The 10,839-nt window shown below is 43.9% G+C and overlaps 1 protein-coding gene across 1 annotated transcript; it reads left to right on the plus strand.

The window, feature by feature from the left end:
• The first annotated feature begins 1,885 nt into the window (after positions 1-1,885).
• Positions 1,886-8,671, plus strand: LOC139557550 (solute carrier family 52, riboflavin transporter, member 3-A-like). The gene is made up of 4 exons (XM_071372527.1): positions 1,886-2,103; positions 5,334-6,478; positions 6,796-6,919; positions 7,436-8,671. Exons 2-4 carry the CDS (start codon positions 5,460-5,462, stop codon positions 7,646-7,648), a joined length of 1,356 nt encoding a protein of 451 aa, XP_071228628.1. The 5' UTR covers positions 1,886-2,103; positions 5,334-5,459; the 3' UTR covers positions 7,649-8,671.
• The last annotated feature ends 2,168 nt before the right edge of the window (positions 8,672-10,839 follow it).

The raw sequence follows: 10,839 nt of genomic DNA on the forward strand, positions 1-10,839 counted from the left end.
GCTTGGTCCTCCTTTTCCTGTAGTCCACAATAATCTCCTTGTTGATTGTTGTCCTTGCACCACACGGTCAGGTCTCTAACCTCCTCCCTATGGGCTGTCTCATCATTATCGGTGATCAGGCCTACCACTGTTGTGTCATCAGCAAATCTTAATGATGGTGTTGGAGTCGTGCCTGGCCGTGCAGTCAGGAGTGAATAGGAAGTACAAGAGGGGGCTGAGCACGCACCCCAGAGGGGCCCCCGTGTTGAGGATCAGCGTTGCGTATGTGTTGTTACCTACCCTTACCACCTGGGGCCGGCCCGTCAGGAAGTCCAGGATCCAGTTGCAGAGGGAGGTGTTTAGTTCCAGGTTCCTTAGCTTAGTGATGAGCTTTGAGGGCACTATGGTGTTGAACGCTGAGCTGTAGTCAATGAATAGCATTCTCTCATAGGTGTTCCTTTTGTCCAGGTGTGAAAGGGCAGTGTGGAGTGCAATAGAGATTGCGTCATCTGTGGATATGTTGGTGCAGTATGCAAATTGGAGTGGGTCTAGGGTTTCTGGGATGATGGTGTTGATGTGAGCCATGACGAGCCTTTCAAAGCATTTCATGGCTACAGACGTGAGTGCTACGTGTCGGTAGTCATTTAGGCAGGTTATCTTAGTGTTCTTGTGCACAAGGACTATGGTGGTCTGCTTCAAACATGTTAGTGTTACAGGCTCAGACAGGGAGAGGTTGAAAATGTCAGTGGAGACACTTGCCAGTTGGTCAGCGCATGCTCGGAGTACACGTCCTGGTAATCCGTCTGGCCCTGCGGCCTTGTGAATGTTGACCTGTTTGAAAGTCTTACTCACATCGGCTGCAGAGAGTGTGATCACACAGTCGTCCGGAATAGCTGATGCTCTCATGCATGTTTCAGTGTTACTTGTCTCAAAGCAAGCATAGAAGTTATTTAGCTCGTCTGGTAGGCTCGTGTCACTGGGCAGATCTCGGCTGTGCTTCCCTTTGTAGTCTGTAATAGTTTGCAAGCCCTGCCACATCCGACAATTGTCGGAGCCGGTGTAGTACGATTCGATCTTAGTCTTGTAATGACACTTTGCCTGTTTGATGGTTCATCGGAGGGCATAGCGGTATTTCTTATAAGCTTCCGGGTTAGAGTCGCGCTCCTTGAAAGCGGCAGCTCTATCCTTTAGCTCGGTGCGAATGTTGCCTGTAATCCATGGCTTCTGGTTGGGGTATGCACGTACAGTCACTGTGGGGACGACGTCCTCGATGCACTTATTGATAATGCCAGTGACTGATGTGGTGTACTCCTCAATGCCATTGGAAGAATCCCGGAACATATTCCAATCTGTGCTACAGCCTGGATTCGAATCAGGGTGTCTGTAGTGACACCTCAAGCACTGAGATGCAGTGCCTTAGACCGCTGCGCCACTCGGGAGGGATCCCTGATATTGTTATTGTTCCCATGGACTATTGTTGTTGGTAAAAGGATAAAGCGGTGTAGGCCTATAAAAAGTTCATGTGAATCTCAGTTAGTGTTCACCAGAGTCATTATTGGTCAAAGATGTTGAGTAGATGCCCTCTCATGTCTTAATCAATGTATATTCTGTAGGTCAATAAACAGATGGATTTTTATTGGATATTATTGTTATGATTAAAATGACCATACCACATCCCAATCATTTACACACACACAAACACACACACACCCTGGGTTGTATTACCTGACTACCTCTGATATAAGCAACCTCGCTTTCTTCCTGAATTTCCCATTCACATAATTGTGGAATGAGATGAGGGACCATAGGTCTCCCATTAGTCTCTCGGGGCTGGGCAGGCAGAGGAAAGGGGACGTCCCATCTCTACTATGTATCTAACTTTATGGCTGTTGTACAGATTTAAAAAGGACACAGCTGCACAGCTGCTCAGTTTACTCTTACACGGTGGAGCTGACTGCTGGACTGGACTCTGAACTACCCACAAGGGACTAGTTCCCTAGTTCTCCTCCAGCCTGTGTGTGAAGGAGAAGCCAGTGGCATTGTCCCAAAGGTCTGTATATAAGATGAGAGTGGGAGGATGTTGGATTCCTCAATAAGGCATCCATTCAGTAGCTCAAGAAACCTGTGAGTATACTTTTTTATCTTCTTGGTTCCTATGAGCTGTATTGGAAATGTAATATTGCCTTATGGTCATGCAATGGAACAATCATGGAAGTTAAAGTGTATCAATTTCAAATCAATATTGTAAAGAAGGTATTTTTCAGGCAGATTCTGATTATCCATTCCCCTGACAAAAGATCATAGTGATCAATATGAATTGAAAGTTCTTGCAGTTCACACTGACCATCTACATTACTGTAACACATTGGTGCTTTGTAAGCCAGATACACAGTATGTGATGGTATTGGCTCTGATATTGTCTCATTTGTTAGGCCGAACATCATGAAATCCTGTGTGGAAGCTAAATGCCTGTCTGATTTTCACTAGCAGAGATAGGAAATCAGCAGGGCCATGTAAACTAAATTGTACTAAGTGGTATCCTTGGGATGTCCCTGCCCTAAACCCTAACCATAACCTTAACTCCTAACCTTAACTCCTAACCTTAACTCCTAACCTCAACCCCTAACCTTAACCCTTCCCTTAACCCTTACTTTAACTGTTTTAAATTTAAATGGACCATTTTAAATTTCAAGTGACGTCGGTTCCCACTTAGACTTCCCAAGGATCCCTCTTAGACTTTTCCATTGTGCAGTAACAATGTTAACTTTTTTAAAGTAAAAGAGGAGACTTGAGTTCCAGAAGTAAAAGTTTTAATACAGAGCTTTGAGGTGCAGGTGGTCATGCGGAAATACACATGCTAATCGCACCAGTTCCTTTAAAGCCACAGCCAGTAAATATAAAGCAAATTATGTCTCAAGACTAATATAGTCATTCTTAATTGTGTATACCTGGCATCGTTACAGACAATGGTTGATATGAAACTGATAAAATGTTTAGCTGAACAATGAGAAGAGTGAAACATTTGCTACTTTGGGTACAGAGAGTGAAGTTCAGCAGCTTGAGCCAGTTCAAGGTTTGGATTGTCACGAGTTGAGGCCTCTGAGAAGTGTGTGTCCTGTATGATCTGGGTCGTAGTTAGGCATCCGGCTGGCCCCCACAGCCATATGGTACGTTGTGTTTCTAGAGGGAAGTGTTAGGGAAGTGAAAATTCCTTCAGCTGCTTGACATGTAAGAAGAATGCGTTGAGTAGACTGAATACTTCTCTGTTACAATTGCTAGTATTGTCTCAAGGTTTCATGGTTTCATCTCTGTATAAATGAAAAATACAATACATCTGATTCTCACTACTCCATCTACACAGTTAGTTAGATAGTTGTCCTTGACTTACATTTATTTTTTAAATTTAACATACAGTATATCATTTAGGTAATCAAAGTGTAACTAATTAACTAAACCAGTCATTTCAAAGTTGGACGTGTGACATTTGCACCCTTGAGCAACAACACCCTGTGCATAAATTACAGGGCACACAGAGAGCGTCAGAGTTGAACCAGTTGACCTAGATCTGCTTATGCCAGGTTGCTTCACCCTGTGTGACTCACAGCTAAAGTGTAAAACAGTAGGGTTAAAAGCTGTTTGGCAAAAAGTTAAAGATCAAATTCCAATGACAAAATGAATGCACATTCAATAACAGGGCACATATCCATAAAGAGTCTCAGAGTAGGAGTGCTGATCAGATTTAATCTGATTCATTATGATCTAAAAGGCAAAACTGATCCTTTGATTTGTAAACCCACAATAACAATGTGATATTTACTCTTGGTTATACAGTAATGATGGTCATGGTCTAGGCCAGTAGTTCCCAAAAATAAAAAAGGAACTCAGTCTGGCTTTCAACTTACTCCTGAAAGTTGCAATAATGCACAAGGTGCAATTTCAAAATTGATAGTGCATCAGCAGTTTTCCAGTGTTCCCCAATGCTGGAAGGGGAGCCTGAGTGAAAATGTTTGGGAACCCCTGGTCTAGGCTAGGGTTAGGCCTACTTGTTGATAGATCCTTGCAGAGAGATTTGGTACTATAATACTTTAAAAAATTTACAAATATTATTATTGTCCTACTCATTTCATCCTCGATCTAGCGTGATAGTTTTAGCAGCAGTGTCTTTAAGCAGTGGCATGTATTCATGGATGCCAAGGGAAGCCAGGTTTTCCCCAAAAATATATTTCATAATTTTCATTCAATTCGCAAGAGGCTGAATGTACAGTATCTCACCGAAAAAGCATCAGAGCGAGTGAAACAGCTCCCCTCTGTCTCTGTATGTATAGCCCATCTATCTGATGCTGTTTGGTCAAAAAGAGTATGAGATTGTTGAAACCCGTAGCATTGAATGCAAGGGAAACCAGCAAGCATTTTGCCTCCCTTGATAAAAAAAGTATACAATAATAGCCAACTAGCGTTGCGCTAAACTGAGTGAGCTCAACTGTGAATGGTCCTGGTGCACCAAGGGAAGCCAGTTTGGATTTGGCTTCACACCAATCACATCACATCAAAAGCAAAATATAATTGACAGAAAAAAATTGAATTGTTGCATCTCGTTGTGTCGTTGTCCTCCAGTGGCTAGCTAGCTACCTAGAATCGTCTCTTTCCTAAATTAGCCATGGATGGAGACAGGGATTTAGACTTGTGGTTTTACTTAATTCTGTACTGGTCATTGATTATAATGGCGATTCTGATCCAACCATTAGTTCATACATTGTGCCCCTGGCCCTTAGAGGATGGAAGTTCAGTATGTAGCTAGATGTAGTAGGCTAATTTTAACTAGCTGGCTCATCGTTGCCCAATAAAGGAAGTTAGGCTAGCGAGCAAGCATTCTAGCCAGGTAGCATAGGACAACAAAAACTAAAAGCGTGTACTGTATAACACAGTCATAGACCGTTTCGTCAACATGAAAGAGAGGACGATGGCAGAACCATGGACAGCCACAGCATATTTAGCTTACATTGATTGGACTAAGTTGTTTTTTATATCTTTTAGTTGTCACTGTATTAGACTAAGCATACAGTAGGTTATTTGATGATGTTGAAATGTTGAAGATGAAATGGTTCTGGAATAGTGGAGATAGCTCCTGTTTTCTTTGCAACTCGCAGGAACTCTCATTAGTTCTAACTCAATAGTTGTTTAGTTTAGTAGTCTGAAAATATCAGAAACATTAACTTGCTTGACCATGCTGTAGGTCATGTAACTGTTTGTTACATGCAATATGCTTTGTGGACTTCACCGGACAGAGGTTGCTCACACACCGCTACTGACTTTCAGTATTTGTTAAGATAATCTCTAGTTTCCTCTTTTTCTAGGCTCTGAAGGCTGGCCAGGTTGAAACTGTTCAACCAGATATATCTTCACTTCAGATCTGAAGTTCCTCCAGAAGACTACTTCACCTCACCTGACCTGACCTGACTGGGACTAGCTACAATACAGCCATGTCTCTGCTGGTCCATGTTCTGGCCTGCTGCTTCGGCCTGGGCTCCTGGGTGGCTGTCAACGGCCTGTGGGTGGAGCTCCCCCTCATTGTCAACACCCTCCCCGAGGGCTGGGAGCTACCATCCTACCTGACAGTCATCATCCAGCTGGCCAACCTGGGGCCTCTGCTGGTCACTGTCATGCACAAGCTGTGTCCGGGCCGTCTGAGGGAGAGCGCTGTCATCTACAGTGTGTTGTCCATCGGCATCCTGGCCTGTGTACTGTTGGCGTTCTTCTGGGATGAGACCACGGTTGTGGCAACGGCACCACGGAGCACAGTCTTCTTTATTCTAACCCTTTTCCTGGCCTTGGTGGATTGTACTTCCTCTGTTACCTTCCTGCCCTTCATGATGCAGCTGCCAGCCCACTACATCACCACCTACTTCATTGGAGAGGGCCTGAGTGGCTTTATCCCTGGTCTAGTTGCTCTTGGCCAGGGCGTCGGCATGGCCAAGTGTGTAAATGGCACTCAGTCCTCTGGTAACCTCACTGAAAAGGACATGTACATTGTCCAGACCCAGTATCTACAGCCCAACTTTTCCACAGAGGTGTTTTTCTTCTTCTTGGCGGCGATGATGTGCATCAGCCTGCTGGCGTTCTCTGCCCTCAACAGGTTCCCACGCAGCTTTGAACTGTCCACAGAGAACCTGGTTTCAGACACTGACACAGTGGCGTCGGTCTGCTTCGGTCTCGACAACCCTGGAGTGGTAACCGACGAGCAGAACTCTAACCCAAAACCCCACAGTGAGGAATCAGGTCAGGCTAGGCCACAGCTGGCTAAACCAGGCCACTCTGTTTATCAGTTAGCTTTTATCTATTTCATGGTGGTCTGTGTGAACGGGGCAACCAACGGCCTGTTGCCCTCGGTGCAGACGTACTCCTGCATGCCCTACGGTAACCTGGCTTATCACCTGTCGGCGGCTCTGGCATCCTGTGCCAACCCAGTGGCCTGTATAGTCGCCCTGTTCTTTCCTAAAAGGTAAAACCCCAAATAGCCTCAAGCTTTCCTCTTTTATTGATGATAAAGCAACAACAAGCATTTATGGACAAACACTCAAATCAATATGTATTATTATCTCAGCTTTGACAGCATTATGTGCAGAAATTGCTTCCTGCTGTTCAATAAGTAACCATTTTTTACAGCGTTCTCAGGTGAACATAGATATTGTTTGTACACTGACATAGACATTCAGCTACCCATCACTGCAGCAATCTCAGTGGTTATCTTTATGTTGAATGACATTCTCCAGATATACAGTTTACAAACTGTTTTCTGGTTTCCTGTTTTGCGCTCAGGTCACTAGTGTTGCTGGGTGTACTGTGTCTCCTGGGCTCAATCTTTGGAGGATACAACATGGCCATGGCCGCCATGAGTCCATGTCCAGTACTACAAGGCTCTGCACTGGGAGAAACCATCATAGTGAGTGACAACTCCACCTGTAGAAATAGGCCTCAGTCTAGAGACACTTTCTAAGAAACATTTATCTATCAAACTGTCACAGTTATTGATCCTTGGAATTCAAGAAAAGCAAAGGTAACAAAGTTGTTGCGGTCCTTTATGGTAGGGTTTCCCAAACTCGGTCCTGGGGCCCCCACTCGGAGCATGTTTAGTTTTTTGCCCTAGCACTACACAGATGATTCAAATAACAAACTCATCATCAAGCTTTGATTATTTTAATCAGCTATGTAGTGCTGGGGGGGGGGGGGGGACGACGACGACGACACATGCACCCGGGGGGCCCAGGACCGAGTTTGGGAAACCCTGGGGGTGCACATTTTAGTTTTTCCTCTGGCACTACACATCTGATTCCACTAAACAACTGATCATTAAACCTTTGATTAGTATAGGATCAGGTATGTCGTGCTAGGGCACTTGAATTCTTACACTTGAATCGTACGTGTTACCTAACTAATAAAGTCACAATGTAATCCTCAGGTTCTGTCGTGGGTCTTCTTCACGGGGACCATGTCCTATGTGAGGGTAATGGTGGGTGTCATCCTGAGGGACGAGAGCCACAGTGCCCTGGTGTGGTGTGGAGCAGCGGCACAGACAGGCTCTCTGCTTGGCTCTGCCATTATGTTCCCTTTGGTCAATGTCTGCAACCTGTTCGAGTCAGGAGACTTCTGCAACACTAGGTGCCCTTTATGATGATGACTTATACCTGAGACACTAACATACCCACTGGTAAGTAGCCTTGTCCGAGCCAGAACGGCCCTAGGGCAGGAGTTTATCTCTTGTTTCTGTAGTGCGATGCAGCTTGATGTACAAGTACACCCCCTGGACAGGAGTACCTGCTAGTACCTATACCCACTGGGGTGATGTGTGAATAATGTGGGGGTCAAGAAAAAGACAATGACGAGACAATGACGTATCTGGCCTCAGATTAGAGATTGGACTCTAAGTATGTCTTTAAGGGCACCCTGTGGTGAGAAAAAAATCCACGTGGATCAATGGAGTAAAGCATAAGATTTCAAACTGTTGTTCAGTTAATAATTGTATGTATTTCTATGCAGTATGATTCACAACCTACACTCAAGGGTGTTGGAGCAATTGTTGTAAATATCTGCATTATAAACCTCATAACCTTATCTTATTTCAAATGTATGGTTTTAAACCATTACTTGTTGAATAATTGGGAATTTAAGGAGACAAGCAGAATCCAGATTCATGTTTGGTTTGTAATTACTAATTATAGTGCCATGAAAAATGTTATTATTGAATTAACCTTAGATTTACACTGAGTGTACAAAACATTAAGAACACCTGCTTTTTCCATGAGATAGACTGACCAGGTGAATCCAGGGGAAAACTTATTGATGTCACATGTTAAATCTAATTCAATCAGTCTAGGTGAAGGGGAGGAGACAGGTTAAAGAAGGAATTTTAAGACAATTGAGACATGGATTGTGTATGTGTGCCATTCAGAGTGTCAATGGCAAGATAAAAGTGCCTTTGAACGGGGGTATGGTGGTAAGCGCCAGGTACACTGCTGGGTTTTTCATGCTCAACAGTTTCCTGTGTGTATCAAGAATAGTCCACCAACCAAAGGACATCCAGCCAAGTATTGGCGTCAACATGGGCCTGCTTCCCTGTGGAACACTTTCGACACCTTGTAGAGTCCATGCCCCGACAAATTGAGGCTTTTCTGAGGGCAAAAGGGGGGGGGGGGGGGGGGGGTGCAACTCATTATTAGGAATATGTTCTTAATGTTCTGTATGTACACTTAGTGTATATCACGGTCACTCTGCTGAACCCACTGGTGTTTTCTCTATTTAGAATGTTTCAGATTGTAACACTAGATGGTGGTAGTAGACCATGTTAGAAAAAACTAATCTTTGCATTATTCAGGCATCCCAGCAGATTCTCTTGTCAACCCAAAATACATTTAATTACACTTTGTCTATTCAACACTTGTTGTATAAAGGCTTTTATATCTCTATGTTCATGTGTGTGTCAGTGTGAAAGAGCATTCCATGTAAGATCATCATATGATATGCACTGTTGATTGTTTTTGTAAATACATTATAGATCATCATATGCTAATGTGTTCAAATTAATGTGTTTAACCTCATGTGTTCACTCACATACAATGTTGCTTCGAGAGATTCTATGGCTATCATGGATGTGTGAGAATCAGATTACTGTAGGTTACAGCAATTTCTCTCAGGAGGATGCTGCTCTTCCATAGGAACCAGATAGTGATGTCCCCATCAGCAGCTGTTGTTCTACCAGTCTCTATCTCTCAGTCTATCTCCTTCCCCTCAGATGAGTTGAGGACCACAAAGAGGTCCCCCCAGCCCCAGGTTTAGGGGAAGCCCAGGGAGGTGGTCACTAATTAAGGTTAGTCAGAGTAGAGGAGGCAGTTAGTCAGCTGTTGGCCCCATTGCTGGTCACTTGGGAGCTCCACTGACCCCGGCTCTGAGTAAAAAAAATAATAAAGAAAGAGTGCGACAATTACCCCCAGCCTGCCTCCGGGAGTCCGGGTTAGCTGACGATCAGATGAGGGCCACCCTGCCTCCGGGAGTCCGGGTCAGCTGAGGATCAGATGAGGATCAGGCGAAGAGCAGATGCGACTTTCTCACTTGGATTTGAGGAAAGGAAAACCCCTTTTCCTGAAATCACTGCGGTGAATTATTCACACCATTGACAATAAATAAGACCAAATTATTTCATCATTATTGGATGTTATTATGTAAAAGGGAAATTGTCAAAGGGTAGTTCTGGATAAAGTGTTACATTTAGTTGAAGGTGAATCAGATTTTTTTTCTCTATGTCATTTTTATTTCGTTTTGGGCACTTCACAGCTCCTTACTCACTATAGCCTTCATCTTGCATTCAAATGTTGTTTCGCTTTGCTTCACAACGTCCCTGAATATCTGAGTGCAACTAAGAGATTTTCTGCTAGCTTCGTTGGATAAATTCCTTGATTGGCCCGGGCTTTTGTGTTGAGGAGAGGCATTGACAACACACAGCATCAGCAGCAAAAGAAAAGTGTATAATTTTGTGTCAGATGGCCCATTTCTTCTCCAGCTGGTCAGGAGGGACTGTGGCCACCTGGATTCCCTGTCTTGGTCCTGTGAGATCCTGCAGTCTCTTCTGCCATGTGAGGAGGACTCTTACTACGCCACTGAGAGGCCCATCTGGTCAGGACGACACCTCCCAGAGTGGACCCCCACCATCACACCTCACCGAATCCCCACCCCACCCAGCCGCTTCCCATCCCAGTTCTCAGATAAATGAGCAGCGCGTCAAATTGAATGGGGGATTTAGCCTCTTTAACAGAATCAGGGAATTAATTCAGGGAATTATAATGCAATGAACTCTAAACCACAACTCTAGATAGATATCCTATCTACCTTGTTGCTGAATCCACAGATACGTCACCTGTGCCTGACACAGTAACTGATTGTAGGATCCCCTTGGTAAAGTTGGTAAAACAACAGTCATTCAAGGATGAATGATTAGCATTATTACAACAATTTACTATACCACCAGCAATAAAATAACATAATCACACTCGAAAAATGATAAAGCAGTTTTGTCAAAACATCAACAAAATCCAGAACGTGGGGGAAATTTGCGTGGGGAAATTTTTGCTTGAACAATCCCAGAGGGAGACAAATGCTGGCAGCTGATATTCGGGTGAACAGCTTGTGGAAACCAATTGCAGACAATCTAGTGACAGACACACAAGGCAATATTCAGACACTAGTACTCTGGTACATATGAAATTCTATTTAAATAATACTCTCCCATAAAATGAGATTGAACGTTACAGCCCTCTGTCATTTCCCTATGGTGTCTCCCAGTGTTTTGGCCTGCTCCTTTTTTTTCATCAG

Source organism: Salvelinus alpinus, chromosome 28 (genome assembly GCF_045679555.1).
Source record: "Salvelinus alpinus chromosome 28, SLU_Salpinus.1, whole genome shotgun sequence".
Lineage (NCBI taxonomy): Eukaryota > Metazoa > Chordata > Actinopteri > Salmoniformes > Salmonidae > Salvelinus > Salvelinus alpinus.